This window comes from Zalophus californianus, chromosome 14 (genome assembly GCF_009762305.2).
Source record: "Zalophus californianus isolate mZalCal1 chromosome 14, mZalCal1.pri.v2, whole genome shotgun sequence".
NCBI lineage: Eukaryota > Metazoa > Chordata > Mammalia > Carnivora > Otariidae > Zalophus > Zalophus californianus.
In genome coordinates, this window is record NC_045608.1 from 14599242 (window position 1) to 14621808 (window position 22567).

The 22567-nt window shown below is 46.6% G+C and overlaps 1 protein-coding gene across 7 annotated transcripts in view; it reads right to left on the reverse strand.

The window, feature by feature from the left end:
- Window positions 1–312: 312 nt before the first annotated feature.
- VSIG10 (V-set and immunoglobulin domain containing 10) overlaps window positions 313–22567 on the reverse strand; it is a 31260-nt gene continuing 9005 nt past the window's right edge. For 2 of the 7 annotated variants that reach the window (XM_027576910.2, XM_027576905.2), the window contains 7 exons: window positions 16019–16321; window positions 13671–13931; window positions 8790–9083; window positions 6303–6413; window positions 5999–6014; window positions 4097–4314; window positions 313–3110 (listed from right to left, as the gene is read on the reverse strand). In XM_027576910.2, coding sequence (XP_027432711.2) covers window positions 3055–3110; window positions 4097–4314; window positions 5999–6014; window positions 6303–6413; window positions 8790–9083; window positions 13671–13931; window positions 16019–16321 — 1259 coding nt within the window. In that variant the 3' untranslated portion in view covers window positions 313–3054. Of the gene's footprint in view, window positions 3111–4096; window positions 5923–5998; window positions 6015–6302; window positions 6414–8789; window positions 9084–13670; window positions 13932–16018; window positions 16322–22567 lie in introns of those variants that run through there. The other 5 variants (XM_027576906.2, XM_027576912.2, XM_027576911.2 and 2 more) reach the window with 5 other exon arrangements.

The following is a 22567-nucleotide window of genomic DNA, read 5'->3' on the forward strand; positions in this document are numbered from 1 at the left end:
CCCTGCTCGGCGGGAAGTCTGCGTCTCCCTCTGACCCTCTCCCCTCTCATGCTCTCTATCTCATTCTCTCTCTCAAATAAATAAATAAAATCTTAAAAAAAAAAAAAAAGAAAGCATGCAGTCTGACCAAAAAGAGGCATCCGAAGGGAGGGGGGACAAAATGGAAGAACAAGTTTCTCAAGGAGATCAGGAAAGGTGCAGGAGTCTCACGTGAGAGAGTATCTACAGAGAAAATGGCAATGAAAACGCTTTCGTTATCAACACAGGGAAAGCTAGTAAAAAAAACGGGGGGAGGCAAACCCATTTCTCCAAATCTTTCAGTTTACTAATCAAGTCTAAATCAAGATCATTAAAGCATTTATTTAAAAATAACTTTATTCCATAATCTTTTTTAAAAAAAACTCATATTATAACCTCAGAATAAATTTCTCTGACTCCCCTGCCCCCCCCACAGCACACCAAATATTAAAATGTCAATAATGCAGAGGGATCTGCTAATTTTTCTTCGCAGCAGTTCCTGGTCAGTCCCACAGTGAGAATTACCAGTTGGCACTTACTGCATCACAATAAATTTTACCTAGCAAGGATGATTTTCTGACTTTCGGTGCATCTTCCATCGTGGGTTGTCTGCAGTCTTAGGGCGTATATGTGCTTGTGAGAATTAGAACTAATATCAAAGCCACAGGATTGCCTGAGCCCTTCCCCAGTGTCCCCTTCTGAAATGTCCGTTGTGATAGCCGTTAAGGATTTACTTCCCGGTTCTGATAAGTGGATCTTGGAGTTCAAAATACCTTCCGATACTATTGTGTAACAGCACAACGTAACAACCTGAACTTTGCCACAGAGTTTGTAACCCACTGTCTCATGCTTGTAGTTTTAGGGATGAGTCATCTTAAAATAAAAGCAAGCCCTAATTCTTTAACAATCCTTAAAACTCGAAGACTGCCAGTACCTGCGCTCTTAACTGACCCAGGGCTCAGATATGAGTGACCAAAGTCGTGGCTCAGGTAATCTAGGGTGTAAAGCGTTTGGCAACAAGACCTTGAAGCCCCCAATTGCTAGCGGAAAAGCCCTGCCCCAAAGATTTCCTATCATTAGATGTGTGTGCAAGAGAAGAAGTTCTGGAAAGCATCTCAGTGATCTTGCAAATCATTCTCTGCGTTCCTAGCTAGGGTTATTTTTTTTTTGTTTTTTTTTTTGTTTTTTTAATATGGTTGCCTCTGCAGAGTGAACCCTCCAAGTCTCAGGAATTTAATCGTGGAAGATTCTAAAGGGAGACGGACTCCGAGTTCAATGACTTTAGAAGCAACTCAAGTCTTCTGTTCTGAAACATTGACTTGGGCTGTCCAGAGTGGCGACATCCAGGAAGTCCTGGGCAGCAGAAGCCCCAGCACATAAGAACTGCAGTTCGCTATACACCCCAGATTAGCTGGGGGTAGAACCAGCAACCAGCTCCTGCGATTCACAGGGCTCTGAGCTGGGGACGGGGTTCACTCCTAGTCATTTGCTCAGTTCAGTCTTTAAGTCCAAGAAAATAGACTCCTCCCCGGGACACCTGCAGGGGAAGGCTGCAGACAACCAGCTTCTCATCTTACTGGAGTCCCAGTGCCTGTTATTTGGAGAAAGGAAGCTCTCCCTTAAGCACTAGCTCTTGCCCAGCAAGTGGGATATGAACATTAAAGAGTGCAAACTCAAGTCAGATTTTCATGTTTAGCACAAGTCTTTTGCACCCTTACTAGGTCTCTGACATGTAAGAGATTTGGACGAAATCAGAGAACAATCTCTGGGCTGTACAGGGATCTGGAAACAGCAGCTTAAACTCATCAGATGTTATTTCATTCAAAACTTTGCATTGTTGATCAATGCATCCTCATACTCTCCTTAAGGAGGAAGGAAACAAGTTTTCCCGTCCCTATTTCCAAAATCGAGAAACGGAGGCCAGAGGAACTAGTCTGCCCAAGGAGTACTTATCACCAGGTACTCCACTGCAAAACATTTCTCCTGCCTTCTTTCAAAGCCACAGGAGAAGGGGGAGAATGGGAAAATCTGCAAGCTACTAGGGTATCACCTAAGAGGCTTTTGTATCAATATGAAGCTCTGCAAAATGAGAGGTTCTAATGAAAGGCACTTCCTCTTAGGGGCCCCTACCTCTTTTGAAAAGAATTACACCTCCAGGGAAGCAAATAGCGTCAGGAGAGCCCTGATAATGCTTCCTCTGAAACCATTTTACAAAGAACGAGAGGCCCAGGCAGCAGCCTGTAACTTACAGATGACACAGTTTCTTCCACTAGGGAGGGCAGAGGAGAGGAGAAAGAACATCTACTGAACGCCTGCTGGATAGCACTTTCCCATCCACAATACCTCATTTAGTCCCCACCATCCCCTGTAAGGCAGGTATGACTTCACCTATTTTACAGATGAGGAAACGGAGGCCCCCGGCAGAGGGAAAGCAACGTGCCCAAGGCCAGGAAACCAGTAAGGAGCAGGGCCCACGTTCAAGCCTAGGTGTTTACAACTCCTAAACCTGAGCCAAACTGTCTCCCTTTGACTCCCCATCAATAGCGAACACCTCCTCACCTTTTCCAGGCAGTGATAAAGGAGGTGTGCCTATCACCCCACACTATTCCCCTGTGTGTATGGGGCAAGCTGGTCACGGACCTTTAAGAGTGTACTGGGAGCACTGTGCATGGAGGCCAGGTGCTCCCCCCCACTCTTGTCCCCTCCAAATCAGCATCAGTCAACCTGGATCAAGCCACAGTCACAGTGAAGGGGGCACCTCAGATGCCAAATGCACCTTTCCCCGCCGCGCACTGCCTGTTCCCAACACGTTTTAACATCAATGAGAAAACTTATCAGCAAATCAAACCAATTTAGAAAAAAAAAGGGGGGGGGGAGGGAATCTCTGTGCGTGTTTTTCTTTTTTTGCTGAGTGTCCCAAACCATTTTCATCCCTCAGGCATGGGTGCAAGTCAAGTCAAAGCAGGATGAAAAGCTCATCTTCAACGTAGCTTTCCAGGCTTTTAAGACGGGATAACGGAGGATAGTTCTCTTTCTTCAAACTGGCCTGTCTTCTTCTTGAACGATGTCACTCTGCTCCTCACTGCTGTCGTCTGGACAGGAGGGAAAAGCAGATCTGAGTCTGAGTGAGCTCAACAAGAGGTCACTCCACCTCCACCATCCGTTTTCAATCACTGCACCTCCTAGTCCTTCACTGGTAAGCCTCAGAACGGGACTTCACGGGGGAGCAGGTGGGGCAGGGTGCATGTTCCCCTTTTTTCCTGTTCTTTTCACTCCAGATCCTCTAGATGTGCTCGATACTACGGGACACTGCATCACCTGGTTCGTGCCAGTCCCCTCACCTGGAATTCTCTCTCCTTTCTGCTTATTCGAACTCAACTGTCTTGCCTCATATCCTTGTTCTGCCATTAAGCGTCTCCCAAACAATGCACCCCTCAAGGCACTCATCTCTGAGGTCCTGTGAGTTCTTTTTTAAAGATTTTATTTACTCATTTGAGAGAGATACAGAGAGAGAGCGAGCATGAAGCAGGGAAGAGGCAGAGGGAGAGGGAGAAGCAGGCTCCCCGCCGAGCCAGGAGCCAGACGCGGGGCTCGATCCCAGGACCCCGGGATCATGACCTGAGCCGAAGGCAGACGCTTAACGACTGAGCCACCCAGGCGCCCCTGAGGGCCTGTGATTTTTAAGCCTATGATTCCTCTGGCAATAATCAAATTCCTCCTTGCAACAGCTCTTCTACTGCCCTCTCAAAGTGATGGTTCAATCTTGCTTCCGTCTTAAGTCTCCCCGAGTTTTCCTCGGTACACTCTGACTGGGCTTGGAAAGCTCCCTGCCTACGGTTATGATCGGTCTTTTTTTTTTTTTTTTTTTATTACCCCAACAAGGCCAATATCGTGCCTTTCCCAGAGCAGGTCCTTGATAAATGTCTGTCAGTTTAACTGTGGTGTTGGGAGTTGATAGGATCCTAGATGAAGCTTTAACTACCTTCCCCACCCTTTAAAACTAGACTCACCTCTCAGAGACCCTTACTGGGAACCCCAGGGCAGCCTAGCAGAGGGCTCTGAAGAAGAAGGAGCTCACCTCGCAGAGCCTGGAGCCCATCGCCCATCCGGTCGACATTCCCATTCACCAGGGCAGTCACTCTGTGAACGTGGCCATGCTTACGGATTTCTTCTGGCGACGCCTCTCTCTCATTTGCTTCTTCCTCTTCTTCCTCCTCTTCAGCAGCATCTTCCTCCTCTACCTCCTCCTCTTCTTCTGAATCCACCAAAACCATGACATCCCCCATGTCTTGTCCCCTACTTTCCAAAGGGGAAGAAATAATCAAGAAGATACCCCCCCCCTTTTTTTCCTCTAACATCAGCCCTCGCTGGACAGAAAACACTGGATTGATGGCAACCTCTTTTGTAACATGGAAAATTCTTTGTGCGTTCCCCTCGGTTAAGAGAGGACGGTGTGATTGTAATCTCTCAAAGAGATGCTGCCACAGATTCCTACAGACAATCACGTATTTTCCTGAGTGGGTTTTATTACTCCCCTCTGCTCCTTGGGCAAGTGACTCTTTGTCCCAGAAACCTACCATTTTAGTTCCCCTCACAGCACCTACACGAATGCTACATTCCTTTCCTGAAACGCCCTTTATTTCTGCTCTACTTACTGGAACTTTGCCTTCTACTCATTATTCAAGGCCCAGGTAAAGTCCTCTCCCTCCCCACAAGCCCTGAACCATGATTGCACTTGGAGTCCATGCCCAGCGGTTTAGCATTTAATTCTCCAGTTCACTGCTGGTTCTGCCTACACAGCCAGACTGTGCATTTCTTACGCATGCCATGGGCCAGTGACAGTGCTAGGAGCATTACATTTTCATATAATCTTCACAGTCTCCTTCTGGAAAACCAGTGAGGAGACAGAGGCTCAAAGAGAATCAGGGATTTTCCAAGAGCACAGGGCTTGGGAATGGCAGAGGTGCAAATGTGAGCCCAGGTCCACTAGTTCCAAAGTGTCTTCCCACTATGCCTTGCCGCCTCCTCCTGTGAGAAATAGGCCTGGGGAATGGAAGGCTCACTGGGGAGATGTCCCTCAAATAGAGGGCAGTAAATGTAACATTTTCCTGTGAAAGATCATCCCAGAACAGGAATATCTCTTCATAAACTGGTTAAAAGGAACAAAGAGAAGGTTTCTTTGCTCCAACCCAGAATCTCTTTAGGAAATGATTACACAAGTTCCATTGAGTTACCTTGTCCCTACTGAGGTTTCTTTTTTTTTTTTTTAAGATTTTATTTATTTATTTTAGAGATAGTGCGTAAGCACAGGGAGGAGCCGAGAGGGATAAGCAGACTCCCCACTGAGCACAGAGCCTGACTTAGGGCTCAATCCATGACCCTGAGATCATGACTTGAGCCAAAATCAAGAGTCAGACGCTTAACCGACTGGGCCACCCAAGCGCCCCCTGAGATTTCCTTTTGGGAGGGCATGCTCAGACTAGTCTTCCAAAACATGCTGTGAAACTATGACTTATTCTTCCTTTCAGCTCTTTTTAGGAAATTAAATAAAATAAATGCACACATGCCTGGGCTCACAGCCCACACACCATCTTTATGCTTCAGTGAGAGCCCAGCTTGAGGTCTGGGGTCTGGCACTACACCCTGAGGTCTGGCATCACAAAAAGACCACAGACTTTGGAATCAGTCAGACCTGGATCGGAACGCAGGCACTGCTATTCATTTCCTGGGTGAGCTTGCAGAAATTACTTTAACTCCCTGAGCGTCCATCTCCTTATCTGGAAAATGGAGGTGCCACCACCTTCCTGAAGAGTTTATGAAAGAGTTTCCAATAAGGCCTAACGAAGCCCCTCCACCCAGTCTTCGGCACATGGTGGGTCCTCCACAGTGGCTGCTAGTATTGCTCTTACAAAGAAAACAAAAACAGCAGGGAAGACAGACCACGGAAATGGGTTTTTGACTCGATTCTAGGAACACTCACCTGAAAGTGTTTCCTACTGAAGGGAGAAAGGAAAGAAAATTAATATCCAGTAACATGCACTTCAGGAAAAGTTTTTAATCTAACGTTTGCAAAAGAAATGGAGAAATGAGAAAACTGACCCAACATGACAGGTGACAGGGTGTTCAGGGATGGTACTTAAGTGACTCATTATTGTACATCTGGCCCCAGTCAAGAAGCCTATAGAATGGGACCTCGGGTAGGAGCACAACTGGGGCCTCCTTCCCCCACCCACACCCTTTCAAGAAGCCTCAAAGGTAAACGAAGGGACCCAAGAAATCCTTACCTTTCCAGCAGAACACGGGGTTGTAATATAACATAAGCCCTGAGATGATAGCCAGTCCAAGCAGCAGGAGGCTCACAATGGTGCCCACAAGTCCCCCGATATTTAAAGGTTCTGCAAAGACAAATCGCACTATTTATTTTAAAGATTTTATTTATTTATTTGACAGAGACAGACGCAGCTAGAGAGGGAACACAAGCAGGGGGAGTGGGAGAGGGAGAAGCAGGCTTCCTGCCGAGCACGGAGCCCGATGCGGGGCTCGATCCCAGGACGCTGGGATCATGACCTGAGCCGAAGGCAGACGCTTAACGACTGAGCCACCCAGGTGCCCCAACAAATCACACTATTGATTCTTCCATCTGATACACATGCTGGTCAAAGAGCAACAGCTCCCTTCCTCTGCCTGGGTCTCAGTTTTGTTTTGGTTCCATGATCTCCGGCAAGGCATATGACCTCTCCATAAAGAAGATAAATATCTCATTTCCCAACCTCAGGCAGTTTGTGGGAAGCATGTGATGCAAAGGAAGACTGGAAGGTTAAAATCTCCAGACATCAAGACTGTTTATAAAGCCACGGAAATGAAGAGGGTGAGCTATTGGTGCCATGATAAACAGTAGTGATGAATGGAACAGAATAGAGAACCCAAGAACAGACTACACATAAAAGAAAATTTGGTAGATGACAGATTAGTGAGTAAAAGAGGAATTATTCAAGAATGGTGCTGGAATCGATGGCTATCCAAATTTGGGCGGGGGAGAAACTAGATCCTCACACCTCACACCATTCACAAAAATCAATTCTAGATAGATTAAAGATTTAACTGTAAAAGGCAAGATGTTAAAACTTTTTAGAAGAAAGTATAGGATAGTATCTTTGTGGCCATGGGGGAGATGAGATTTCTTGAGATGTAAAAATTGCTAATGATATAAGATCCATAAAATTAACTACATGAAAGTAAGAATGTCTGCTAAACAAAGGATACCAAAAAGAAAGCAAAAAAAGACAAACAAGCTAAAAGGAGATATTTGTAACATGTAAAACTAACAAGGAATTAGTATGCAGAAGTTCTAAAGAACTCCTACATATCTATAAGAAAGGGGAAAATGTCAAAAGACACAAGTGAGTATTTCACAGAAGAAACACAAATAGCAAACATATGAAATAATGCTCAATCTTCTCAGTAACCACAGAAAGGCCAATTAGAACAACAGTAAGATTCCATTTTACATGTACTTAATGGGCAAAAATCACAAAACCTGAAGGCAAAAATGCGGAACAATTCAACACTCTTAAAATACTGCTGTTGTGAATAGAAATTGGTACGACCACTTTGGAAAATAATTTGCTATTATCCCAGAAAGATACAAATATGCATAACCCTTCCTTTCTATTCCTTCTACATATATCCTAGAGAAATATTTGCCTAGGGACCTGCTATAAATGTGTACACAAGGAGCTGGATAAAAGATTTTCATGGCAACACTTTTGCTCATCACAACAACATCAAAATCAGAAACAATACCAAAGTCTATCAGCAGGAAAATTAGTAACTTAGTTGTGGAACCATGACACAGTAGAAAATCGTACAGCAGTGAAGAGGTACAAAGTATAATTACACACATTGACATGAATAAACCCTAGGAACAAAATGTGGAGTGGAAACAGCAAGGATTTCACTATGTAGTAAAATTTTTCTTGAATAAAAAAATTCAGGGTAGTTGCTTACCTTTTTCAGGAGGCCCAGGATGAGACTGGAAAGGGGTCTAGAGGTAGGGTTGGCCGAAAAAAATACAACATGCCCATTTGATTTGGATTTCAGATAAACAATGAATCCTGTTTTAGAATAAGTATGTCCCATGGAAAATGTGGGATACACTTACACTAAAAAATGCTTTGTTTTTCTAAAATGCAAATTCAAGTGGGCATCCTGGGTTTTTTTTTTTTTTTTTTTTTTTAGCTTTGTTGTCATTTTTTAAATCTGGCCACACTACCTACAAATAACTTCAGCATTGTAGGTACCGCTCTGTATCCTAAGTGGGATGGTAGTTTCTCAGGTGTGCATTTTGCTATTATGTTTCACGACTTACATTTTTTATGTTTTTTATGTATTTTATATTTATAATATATATACTCTTTTGGAGGTAACAAGTTATTATTTAAGTTTTATTTTATTATTTTTTTAGTAATCTCTACACCCAGTGTGGGGTTCCAACACAGGACCCTGGGATCCAGAGTCGCATGCTCTTCCGATGGAGCCAGCTAGGCGTCCCAACATAAATTCTTTTTTTTTTTTTTTTTTATCCCTATGCAATGTTAAGAGATTTACAACTGGATAATAGTTTTTCCACCTTGTCAAGTCACAGTCAAGCAGATACGCCTTCTCCCCGATGGCAGTGACCTGCGTACAGGGAAGAACCAAACTCTCCATGCTGGTGCCTGGTCCTCTGAAGCTCTCAACCATCCTCCTTTGGGGCCCCTGCCCTCACTCACCTTTCACGGTCAGCCAGATGTCCACCTGCCGCACCCCCACAGGGTTCTCAGCCTGACAGACGTAGTAGCCCTCATCCAGGGCCTGGGAGCAGTTGCAGATGGTGAGATTGGAGATCTGGCCATTCTGCGTGATGAAATAGTGGCCATTGGGCTGGAGGACCACCTCAGGCTGGGTGAGGTTCCTCAGCCACAGGATCTTGGCAGGGGGGTAGGCTCCAGTCACTTGGCAGGTGAGCGTCACATTGCCCCCCAAGAAGCAAGTCCTCATGGGCTCAGAGAGAAGGGAGGGGCTCCCTGGTGATCAGAAGGTAAAGAAAGACAAATGTTCAGGGAGACTCAAGCCATGGCCTGAGATTTTCAAGAATATCACTACCTTCCTGATGAAGCAACTCCAGGGATTTCTGTCCTGCAGTTGGTCTCATGTAATAATAAAAGCCAACCATTTATTGAGCACCTACTATGGGCTAGGCACTGTTAAACTTATTACCCCATTTTGCAGATGAGGCAACTGAGACCCAGAGAAAGTTAAGTTACTTGCTCAAAGTCACACAACCAAATAAGTGGTGCCCCTAGGATTTTGGGTGACCAACTGTCCTAGTTTGCTGAAGCCTGAGGGGGTTCCTGGGACACGGAGCTTTCAGTGAGAAAACTGAGAAAGTCTTGGGCAAACCAGGATGAATTGGTTACTTATTTTTTTTTAAGATTTTATTTATTTATTTGAGAGAGAGAGGGAGGGAGAGAGAGAGTGCGCACGGGGAAAGGGGCAGAGGAAGGAAAGAGAGAACCCCAAGCCGACTCCCGACTGAGCACGGAGCCGGATGCAGGGCTCGAGCTCACAACCCTGAGATCATGACCTGAGCCAAAATCAAGAGTCAGACACATGGGGCGCCTGGGTGGCTCAGTCGTCAAGCATCTGCCTTCAGCTCCGGTCATGATCCCAGGGTCCTGGGATCGAGCCCCGAGTCGGGCTCCCTGCTCCGCAGGAAGCCTGCTTCTCCCTCTCCCACTCCCCCTTGCTTGTGTTCCTCCTCTTGCTGTGTCTCTCTGTCAAATAAAAAATAAAATCTTTATTAAAAAAAAAAAAAAAAAGAGTCAGACACGCAACTGACACTGAGCCACCCAGGAGCCCCGAGTTGGTTACTCTTGTAAGCCCAAGTTGCCAGGCTTTTGTAGCCCACATTCCTCATCTACACTCTAGGCTTGCATGCATCATAGCCATGTTGCTCATGGAAAGAATGGGCGCACAGCCTGCCAGGAGTGCTCAAGGGGACAATGAGGCAGCTATATTCATTTCCTACTGATGCTGTAACAAACTGCTACATACCGATTTAAAACAACACAGACTTATTCTTTTCTAGTTCTAGAGGTCAGAAGTTGGAAATGATCCTATGGGCCTGGAATCAAGGTGTTGGCAGAGCTTGTTCCTTCTTGGAAGCTCCGGCGGGGGGCAGGAGGGGGGTCCATTTCCTCACTCTCCAGCTTTCTGAAGCCACCTGCATTCCCTGGCTCCTGGCCCCTCTTTGCCTCACTCCAACCTCTGACATCTGTCATCATGTCTCCCGCTACTGAGTCCCACCCTTCTGCCTCCCTTTTAGAAGGACCCATGTAATGACATGGGGCTCACCCCGATAATCCAGGATAATCTCCCCATCTCGAGCTCTTAATCCCGGCTGCAAACTCTCTCTTGCCATGTAGGGTAAAGTCACAGGGATTAGGACATGGACATCTTCGTAGGGGGAGCATTAGTCTATCACAGGTCTGTCCTAGACAGCTCCCAATGCAGCGTCCCTGTGGCCTTGGGGTCTGATCTGAGTTGGACACAGGGAACTGTAAGGTCTCCCCTAGCGATCCGTGATGTGAGCACTCAGCTCCTAGGGTGATCGTGAGAACAAGCAAGAGATCGTGTGGAAAACACTGAGCACAGCGCCTTGCACAAGCTCTGCGCTCAGTAAACGTTAATGTCACTATTATTGATATTGCCTATTTCATGGTTCTCGGACTTCTCTCTCTGAGTAAATTTTAAGTCCTTCAAAGGTCAGGACTCGGTATTCCTCCACAGGACCCGGTGCCACGCTGAGTACATAGCTCTTACCCAAAAAGATTTGCTGGACTAGGTCCCAAGGAAGGGGGTCCCCGAGGGAGGCAAGGGTTCTGGGGTCAGTAAGCCCAGCTTGGGCTAAGTGCCGGCTTCAATCACTTACAAGCTAGGTGAATCTTGGGTAAGTCAGTTCACACCGTGTCACATCTGCAACTTGCAAAACGTCCTGTCTAACCTGCAGGCGATTGTGAGGCTTACAAACAACATGTGAATGATCTGGCAAAGAGAACCCTAAACCCTTAAGGAGCAGGACTGACAGAGGTGACCCCCTTCAAAATCAGAAACTGCGGATCACAGTAGGGATGGGGCACAAATGTAGTTTACGAGCCAAGGAGGACAGAAAAATACCTATGACAGGCACAACAGTTCTATGAAATTAACTGATAAAGTTAATATAAAGTACTCTTTGGGAATAACGGGAAAAGATGAACCCAATAGAAAAATGGACAAGATATGAACAGATGAAGTCACAGATGACATATAGGGACCCAAGAAGCATATGAAAATTGCCAACCACACCAGGATCAAAGAAACCCAAATTAGAACAGTTATGCCACGTTCTAATGAACAAATAGGAAAAGTCTAAAAAAATTAATGATTTAATGGTAACACTCCACGTCAATGGAAATCCTGGGAACGAAGTACTCGCACACAGTCACTGCCAGTGGGTAGGGCTTCTTTGTGAGGTGATGGAAATGTTCTGGAAGTAGACAGCGGTGATGGTCCAGTACAATGTCGTAAATGTACAAAAAGCTACCACATTATACACTTCGAAATAGTGAAGTTCATGTTACGTGAGTTATAGCTCATTAAAAATAAAATTGCAAACTATCAGTTGGGCTGGACTTGGCCAGTGGGCCATTGTGTGCCAAGCCCTGTTGTAATGCAGAAAGTGAGTCTTGTTCCTTCTGTTGCCCAAGGCCAGCCAGGTACCGGACACAGACGAGACACTCGGGACATGTTTGTTGAATGAGTCAGTGGGGAAGGGACAGCCATGTGAATGCCACTTGCCTGGGACAACAAGCACCTCCTGGAATAGCAAGGCTGTCTTCTCAGCAGGCCAGCGCTCCACAGCCGCCCCTCTGAGGTAAATTATCCTGACAGGCCATGAGGAAAATCCTCCCCATGGCCAACAAAACCCAACACTCTCTGGTCCTTGCATACAGTTGTATGCAAGATCCCCAGGGCTGCTATCACAAAGCACCACAAACTGGGTAGCCTAAAGCAACAGAAATCCATTCTCTCACAGCTCTGAAATCAAGGTGTCAGCAGGCTTGACTCCTTTGGAGGCTCCCGAGGGAGACACCATCCCATGCCTCTGTCTTAGCTTCCGGGGGTCGCCGGCAATCATGGGCATTCTGGGCTTATAGATGCATCACTACAGTCCCCACCTCCATTATCATGTGGCATTCTCCCCGTATGTCTGTGTCCAAATGGCCCTCTTGTAAGGATAGCAATCGCAGGAATGGAGCCCACCATAACCCAGGATGACCTCATCTTAACTTCATCACACCTACAGACTCTTATTGCAAATATGGCCACATCCACAGGTACCCAGGATTAGGACTTGAACAGATCTTTTTTGGGGAGACACAATTCAACCCACAACAGCCATCTAGCCTCAGGGATACCTCATGCACGGCCCTCTGGCTACACTGGCCTTCTCTCGGTTCCTCAAATGCCAGGTACGTTTCCACCTCAGGGCCTCAGCATTTGCTATTTCCTCTGCCAGGAACACTCAGCCTACCCGGCCAGCTCCTTCCCATCCTTCAGGTCTCTTCTCAAAATGCTACCGCCACAAGGAGACCTCCCTGCCCCAGAGGAGGAACAGTGGCCCTCTTCCTAGAAGAGACTCTTTCACACACCCCATTACATCCTCTTCACAAGTACTATCACCATCTGAGCCTACCTTACTTGTATTTGGAATTTGTCTTCCTCTCACCCCCACCCCCACACAGAAGAATCTATGAAGGACGAGTGGTCGTGATTTCAAAAACACGTCCAGGAATCATGTGGCACTCTTCCCTTCAAAAAGTGGAGCCCAATTCCACCCACTCCCCTTGAAAGTGAACCCAGACCGTGACTCACTTCTAACGAACAGAAGAGGCAGTCGGGATGCCATGTGACTTCTGAGGCTAGTAGTTCAGAGAAAGGATAGCATCAGCCTGGCTTGCTCCCTCTTGCATCACTTGCTCTGGGGAAAGCCAGCACCATGTTGTAAAGACAGTCAAGGGGCCCTGTGGAGAGGCCCACATGGAGAGGAAGCAACCTGCCAGGCATGTGGGTGAGCACCTTGGAAGTAGATCCTTCAGACAATTTCAAGCCCCCTAACCAGGTCTTGCAGCTGAGACCCAGGAATCATGGAGCCAAGACAAACCCACTGTGCCCTGAGTTCCTGGCCCACAGAAATCATAAGATAAATAAATGATGTGTTGTTTTAAGCCATTAATTCTGGGGGTGTTTGTTACATAACAGGAGATGGCTACTAAATGAACCACGCCCATCTTGTTCACCACTCCATCCCCAATACCTGGAAACAGTACCTGGCACACAGCAGGTGCTTAATTAGTGTCTGTCAAGAGTGGAAAACAGCTTGGATGAGAACCAAGAAGCTTGGTTAAGCATCTTTAACATTTGAAAGGAAGAAAACACAAAGCAAAAGAAAAGAAGAAACAATTCAGTTCACTGCAATATCTTGGGATTTCCTTCCCAGACCTTGCAAATGGTTCTCTCACAATAAAGACAGGTGGACCCCAGCCCGGGACGAGGCAAGCCAGACTCACTGATCTGTATCGCACAGCTGGCTCCCAACTCCGGCCCCACTATGTGGCTCCCAACACACTTGAACTTCTTGCCATCTGACAGCTGGGACTGGTTCAGCATCTCCACCCCCAGCTTTGACGTCCCCACGACCACACCTCCTGGCTCTTCTGTCCACAGGAAGTCCGGGTCTGGGTATCCCCCGTCCCAGCGACAGGTGAGCTGCAGCATGAGTGATCCTTGTGACATCTCTGCCCGGCACTGAGGGGCTGATGGAGGGGGGACTGCAAAACACCAGAGCATGTGGGCTTAGTCGCAGACTCGGAGATCACCCCTGGGCTGGCTCTAAGGATTACAGAACCGGGGTATCAGAGAAACATCATGCCCAGTTAGCGTACCTTGAAATAGCTCCTTAGCACAAATTAGTGTGTGACAATAGTCCGATTTCCTCTGCCGAGTGTTAAATCTCCAAGGTTGTGGGCCTCCATCATCTTTGCATTTCTCACTAGCCACAGTGGCCTTTAAATGTGGCTATTTAAATTTAAATTAATTACATTACATTACAAATTTAGTTCTTCCATCACACCACCCACATTTCAAGGGCTCGGGAACCCTATGTGGTGGGTGGTTATTGTACTGGGCCACACAGAATAGAACAGTTCCATCTTCATAAAAAGTTCTACTGGACAGTGCTGGTCCCCAAGGGGAGGTACAGGTGGGATTCACCCCCACCCTTAACATATACTTCCTTTTTATCGTGTACATGTATTACTAAAAACATAAAAATTTAACAAGTTACAAACCTGGAGATCCAATGTAACCCATGTGTTAATAACTATATATGAAAATCCACACACATTATAGATGTATAATATGTATATATACACATATATTGTATACTTTATGTGTATATACATTATACATTTTTTTTAAGTATTTATTTGACAGAGAGAGACACAGTGAGAGAGGGAACACAAGCAGGGGGAGTGGGAGAGAGACAGCAGGCTTCCCACTGATCAGGGAGCCTGATGCGGGGCTCGATCCCAGGACCCTGGGACCACAACCTGAGCTGAAGGCAGACGCCTAACGACTGAGCCACCCAGGCGCCTCCATTATACTTGTTATGTGTATATATGTATATATTATATATGTATACATTATATGTATATTATGTTATACATATATTACACATCTAAACATATATGTATATTATGTATACATTATGTATATATGTATATTGTATTACGTATTATATATGTATGTTTTATATATTTTATATAACATGCATAAATAGAAATGTTTGGATCTTACATGAATGGGCAGATACATGTCATCTACAAGATAAATTATTGATAATACACCAAAATGATGATTAGAATATTCTTTTCTTCTTTATGCTCATCTGTTTCCTCTAACAAGCACCTATGACTTCATAAATAATGTCATTTATGACACAGAACATAGAGACTTATAAAGGCTCCGAATAACGTTATGAATTAAGAAAGGTGTTATTATCCCGTTCACTTATTTGTTGTTCTGAAGCTTCCTTTCATTAGCATGGATTATGAGCACACTCCACATGTCTACAGTGGTTTTCACCCAAGGAATCTGCTGTGTTCTCACCCCCAGAATAAAGGTCCGTGGACTGCTGATTCCTAGCAGTGCGAGAGGGCCCAAGTTCATGGACAGAATGAGGGTGGCCGAACGGATAAACTCTGGTCTTTCCCTACAATGGAATATTAACTCAATCATAGAAAGGAATGAAGTGATGACACCTGCTCCAACATGGATGAGCCTTGAAAACATGATGCTAAGTGAAAGAAGCCAGTCACACAAGCCACGTGTTTCATGAGTCCATTGACCCGATACATCCAGAAGAGGCAAAAGCAGACAGACAGAACACAGACTGGCAGTTGCCAGGGAGCCATGAAGAGAAGCGGGAGTCACTGCTCAGTGGCAATGGGATTTCCATTTGGGGTGATGAGAATGTTCTGGAACTAGACAGACGCAGTGGTTGCGCAACACTGTGAACATACTAAATGCCACTGAGTCGTATGTTTGAAAATGGTTGTTCTGTACTTTCACCTCAATTTAAAAAAAAAAAAAAAAGCAAGCATGAGACTTGGCATTAATTTCCTTCTGTGGCTCACAGGGACTCTCCTGTAACCCTATTTAGCAGCAAGCTTCTAGAAGCGACTCCCTCTCTGACACACAGTGCTGGGTGTGTACCTGTGTGTTGAGAAAGCTGCAGAAGCACGTTAGGACCCGTGAAGCAGGCATGCTTTTGTAGACAAAAGAGGCACAAACATGCAGTTCACAAAGGGTCAAGGGGAGGACGTGGGGGAGGGGGAAGGGAGCGCTTCTTACGCACAGTAGACCAGGAGCTCGGTGGTCACCTTTCGCTGTCTCCCAGTGCGCATGTTCGTGGCCAAACAGGTGTAGTTTCCTTGGAGGTTTTGTGACATCAGCAGCAGAGTGAAGCAGCTGACTGTCAGGTTGTTTCCAAAGGGCTCGGTGATGGAATCTGGGGCCCGAAACTGCCATTCAACCATTGGTGGAGGCCAGGAGCTACTGCTGCAGCTGAAGTCCACCTCGGAGCCTTTGGCTGCATAGATGGTGCCATTGGGGAGCTTGCCAGTGCTGGAGATATTGACCTCAACCTCATAAGGGCCGCCTGGGAATGACAGGGGGAATGGAGAAAGCATTAATTACTTAAGAGTTAACTTGAGCTCCTTACCAGATCTAACAGACACAGAAATGAGCAGGAAGCAGCCAGTGAGGATGACAATATCTATCAAATACTTATTATGTGCTAAATGCTATGCCAAGTGCCCCTATGCATTCTAATCCTGAGATAAATGTGGATTTATTGGGGGTGGGGGGCTCAATCCTTATAGAAAAGGGAAAAAAGCAAATCACTCCTTTTCAGACACACTGGTGAGTGGATCGGCTACCTGTGCATTAACAGAGTGAACACAGCAGACCCGCTTGCAAGGCTGGCCTTGGCTGGTGACCGCAGCATGGATTTCGGGAGGGTTTCTGCCATTCCCAGAGCTGACGAGATTGAGGCTCACTGGGCCTGAACCATTTGTACAAACAGTGTGGTTTAAGCTGAGCACCTGCTTCCCCTCCAGGAGTCTGGAATTTTGGTATGTGCTCGGCAGAGGGTGCCTATGTGACTAGCCCCCAGTGAAAATCCAGGGTGCTGAGTGTCTAAGGGGCTTCCCAGCAGACAACATTTCACACGTGTCACCACAACTTGTTCCGGAGGAATTAAGCGTGTCCCATTTGACGCCCCCGGGGAAAGGACTCTTGGAGGCCCGCTTCTGGTTTTCCTCAGACTTAACCCCATGTGCCTTTTCCCTTTGCTGATTTTGCTTTGTAGCCTCTCGCTGTAATAAATCAAATTACATTCTGCGTCCTAGGACTTCTCCTAGAGGATCACTGAGCCTCGGGGTGGGCTTGGAGAGTCCTAGCACAATTTCACACTGAAAGACAAGATACATTGGCTCCAGACCCAACTCTGGACTCCACTCACTAGCTGTGTGACCTTGGGCAGATTACTTAACCTCTCTGAGGCTCCATTTCCACATCTGTAAAATGGGGGCATGCTAGAACCTGCTGCAGGGGGCTATGGTGATAATTCAGTGAGTATGGTAGAGCATTCAGAACAATGTCGGTCACGTTGGAAGCACTTGGTAAGTGCTGGATCTTATTTGCATCCCCCTGACATTTCTGAACTTCTTTCTCATCTCCAGAAATGCCCTCCCACGGCTGGTACCCAGTGCACCCAAGATGCCGCATCTCTTTTGATGAAAGGAATATAACTAATATCTATTTAGACTAAAGCCACTGAGTGTGTTACCTCTCCCAGAGACTCCCCCTTTTATTTATTTATTTGAGAGAGAGAGAAAGAGCAGGGGGAGCAGCAGAGGAAGAGGGAGAAGCAGACTCCCTGCTGAGCAGGGAGCCCAAAGTGGGGCTCGATCCCAGGACTCCGAGATCATAACGTAAGCCGAAGGCAGATGCTTAACCAACTGAGCCACCCAGGCACCCTGAGACTTCCCTTTTTAAAAAGAAGAATCCAAGAAGGGCAATGCTTGACCAAAAGAATTTAAACAGAAATAGGCCAGTGGGAAAAATTATTCCAGGAAGGAAAAGGCTCTCCCAGAGCCCCTCAAAGTGCAGCATCTACTTCACCTATGTCTGAGGCCATTGTATAACTATAGAAATGGTGGGTTTCCCGGGACAATATTCTTGACAATATGCTTCTCAGGTTGGGTCTGGTCCTACTAGTTGCATGGATCCGCTGGGATCATGTCACCTCCCATAGAGGGTCTGTGGAAAAAATTATGCCATTAGTTTGGGAGGTACCATTTACTGTTGCTGGCTAGTTGGTTAGGTATGCAGACCAACAGGTACTAGGGCGTGCCCACAGTTGGCAGGCATCCCATGAAGCAGAGGGTATCTCTGTAGTACTAAGAGTCAAAGCCCGCGCCGGCAAAGGCGGTGCATTAGATTAGACAGCCTGGGTCTTCTGAATTGTGGTCTGCAGGGCCACGGTGGCCTGGCCTGGACCGCGTGGACCGCCAGAACCTGGCTGGGAGGGGCTTTTGACCAGCACAATTCTCAGCAAGAAAACAGCGCTGGGTACAGGGAATGGATGAGAAGAAACAGGTGGAAGGATTAGAAAAATAAATCAAATGAGAGAACCTTAAAAGCCTCCCGAATTAAGCATTCAGAGGTTACAGCTCACATAAATCCCTTGGGTTGGGGCTGCTTTCTTAATTAAAGCTGATGCCATCTTCTTGATCCCCTGGGCTTCCTCCCCCGCTCTGACTTTACTACACAGAAGGAGGTGCCCATTTCCTTCCTTTCCACTGCTCTCCTCACCCACGTGATATATATGCCCGAAGAGAAGCCCACCAGCCCTTTTTTGCTTGCAGGGTGATGGTGGCAATCACTCAGAGAGACAGATGGGAGAGGAGACAAAAAAAAGCAAATAAATAAAAATATAGAGTGGTTACAAAGGTTTGAGGTCTGAGGCCTCTGTTCTTGTAGTTTGAATTCTCGGCTCTTTCTTGGATGGATGCCTTAGCCTAGTGGTCATGAGCTTGTACTCTGAATTCACAGACCTTGATGTAAATCATACTGCCACTTACAGAGAGACAACCTTGGACAAGTGCTCATCGCTCTCATTCTCTCCTGTCTTTCCTATGAAATGAAAAGAACAGATATAGGGGCGCCTAGGTGGCTCAGTCGGTTAAGTGTCTGCCTTGGGCTCAGGTCATGATCTCGGGGTCCTGGGATCAAGCCCCGTTTTGGGCTCCCTGCTCATTGAGGCGTCTGCTTCTCCCCCTGCCTCTCCCCGTGCTTGTGCTCGCACGCTCTCTCTCTCTCTCTCTCTCAAAATAAATAAGATCTTTAAAAAAAAAATGTAGAAATGTGTTTTCGCTCTTGTTATGTAAGTTTTTATATAACATCCTCGACTTTACCAGTTGGGCCATAACATCTAAAATATTTACCATCTGGCCCTCTACAGAAAAAGTTGGATTCCTGTTCTAGAACATTCTACCAGTGCCACTGCCGTCCTCTTCTCTGTGGACATTCTTGATGTAGGAACAACTCACTTCTTTCCTTCCCCTCCATAAACATAGTTTGGCCAGTCAAGAGTCTCAAAGGGTTGACTTACAACGCAGGGACCCACAAAATGGGAGATTCTCATCTCCGTGTCTTGGGTTCTCTGCCAACAGGAAAAGTTGTCATCAGGCATTTGCTCTTCATACTAGCATTTTGATTTGAAAATGACCTAAGAATGTACCAGGTAGTCTCTGCTCATCAGTGGGCATATAGTTCTAGAGTGGGATAAGATCCTTGGGGATCTCACAGAGAGTTTTTTGATATCACTTTTGGAGACTGAACATAGAGACATGTGCAAAAACCCCACTGCCTCCCAATTTCCCTAGTGATTGCTGTTCCCGTCCAAAGAGCTGGAGCCCAGAGGTCTTCAGCTTCTTATAAGCACCCATCTCTGCTTCAGATGAACTTGGCAAGACTCAAGGTAATCAATCTTCAGGCAAGGATCCTCCATTCTCTGAAGGGAACCAACAATCTTTCTTCACTGTGCCTGACACACTCTTTCTCTAGGACCTTAGGTTGCGAGGAGGCACATCAGCATCATAGAACGAGGGAAAATAGATGAACCCAATTAGTCAGGGAACATGGGACTTTTCTGAGGCCCCTTCCTGGCCTTCCCTGATGTAACGGCCGCATCACTCACTAGACGGGAGCGCTCCCCATCCCCCAAGCCCCAGCTGACTCCAAAGGGATTCTTGGAGGTTGATACAAACCAGCGTCCTCACAGTCCATGTGCCATCCAGCTCAAATGCCCCCTCAGCACTTGGGTGGCCTGAGAAAAACAGACACGGGGAGAGTCTGGCACCGCGCACCATGAAGTATGACTGCGGGCCTCCACGGGTTCATCTGCTCACTAAGCTCCCCAGGGCACAAGAGCTGCTATCTTTAAAGAAGAACAAAGTCTAGTGGAATGTGTTCAAGTCTGTGCTACCGTGCCCATCCCTCCAGCCTTCCTGCAGGTAAACACACCGCAGCTCTAACCTCCTGCCCACCCCAATTTGGAGGCAGAAGAGGATGGGTAAGCCAATGAAATAAGTAGCCTTGGCAGCCCTGAACTGCTCTGGACTAAAGGATTTCTGTATCCTCAGGGGCAGTGGTCCCAGTCCGGAGGACAAGACTCTTCCACTGTACCATTAAATTAACAAGTAATATAGTTCAGTCTTGTATCCTGAGACAAATAACAAAATCACATTGCAGTGCCCATCCCAGGCATATTAAATCATCCTAGCCCATAGAAACCTGACTCCCCGGGAGGCAGAGACACCAAATGCCCCCTGATCAATAGGCAGAGATTCCAAATGTTAAGGAGGGAGAAGTTACTGGCCCGTTTACAGCCAGCCCTGTGTCTCTACAGCACCTCTGTCCACTCACACACTCAAAGTCACTTACAGATAACAACTTGTCACATCTCAGAATTTTTTTCCCTCGCTTCCAAGGCCATGTTTGAACACTTCCAAACTTTTCTCCTTAAGAGACTAAGTTATCAACCATGTCAGTGAAAAGATGGGAAATGCAAGATCTGGACACGCAGCAGGTCCTGTTCAAAAGGCCTGGATGTTAACTGATTGCTGGGAACCTGAGATGCATTTTTCCCACAGGAATCCCAACACCTGTTTAACGAGGTGGTCGAGGTAACACGAAGCAGGTGCATACCGTGTGCCCAACTCTGTGCTGAGGGCCGTGCATGTTCATCTCGTGAACGCGTGCACTGAGTCTGTGCCTGGGTTCCACGGTTACTGCTGATTCACAGATGACAAAACTGAAGCGAGGGGAGTTCAAGGGACTTCCCCAATGTCACAAGGACAACAGCCAGAAGCACCTGTATTTGAACTCAGGCAGCTGGACCTCAGTGTCTGCTCTTAGCCACTCAGCAAGACCATGGCCCTCCCCTCCCAGAAACAGCGGTCGGATCAAATCTAATCCATATTCCAAAATCTTTCCTGCAAAATGAGGGCCGAGTCCCATCTGAGATGTCAAGGCCTCCTGTCTGAGGAGGAGCAGTAAGGGGCTCCCTGATGCCCGGAGGGGTCTGTTTGCCAGGGTTTGTCCTAGAATGTGAGCAAGACCTGCGATTCTGGAGGGCTCTGGTGCATGGGAAACCAGTTGATATCTGTGCTACGGACGGAATGCTTGTAGCCCCTCCAAAATTCATGTTGAAACCTAATCCCCAATATGATGATATTTGGAGGTGGGGCTTTTGGGAGGAGATGATGAGATCATGAGAGCAGAGTCTTCATGAATGGGACTGGTGCCCTTCTAAGGAGAGACCCCCCCCCCCCCGCCCTCCACCAAGTAAGGACACAATGAGAAGACCTATCTACAAACCAGGAAGTGAGCCTCACCAGACACTGGATCTGCTGGCACCTCGATCTTGGACCTCCCAGCTTCCAGAACTGCCAGAAGTGTTTGTTGTTGAAACCACCCAGCCTATGTTACTTTTGTTACAGCAGCCCAAACTAGGTCAACATCTAGTTGTCACAAACAAGCCTACACCAGTTGAGGACACCGTAGGTTTCCAAATGAAGAAGTTTCCATAATACGAATCACATCACAGTAACTCAGGGAGCCCCAAGGAGCCATTTGAGTTTAGTGATTCTTTTAAGCTACAAGTTCCCGTTCATCATAAAAAGGCCTTACATTTATGTCCCTACAGGGCAGTAATGAAACTAATCCACCCTCCAATAAACTTAGCCAATGATTAATCAATGTCAGATAAAGTCATCATAAACTGGAGAGAATGATGATTTTTTTTAAAAAGCCACAAGTTGTAATGCCATCTTACTCTGTGGTCAAAAGAGAAAGCATTTCTTGAGACTGCCATGAGGAGTTATTAATGACCGGCAGCTGGAGTGAGCTGCCCATGGGCTCACAGTAGGAACTGAACAGAGCTGGGCAAGGATGGGTGACATTTTTAACACACCCACATTCATTCTTGGCAATTCAGCAGTTCAACTGTGGCATCTCCAAACACAAAACCACTGCACTCCCAAATTCCATAAGCCTTAAGAGTTGGCAGAAACCTCAGAGACCATCCAAAAATCTAGAAGCGTCCTTGAAGCCTTGCTTTTCTCCAACCTCCACTTCCAATCCACCAGCACGTCTTATTGGCCTGCCTCCAAAATCGTTTCAGAAGCTGTGCATTTTCACCAAGGCCACTGCCACCACCCTGGTTCTGGCCACCACCATCCTGTGCCTCCAATTGACCTCCCTATTTTTATCAGGGCTTCCTGAGATCACACACATACATTCTGTGTGTGTAACTGAAATAATGCCACACCCATGC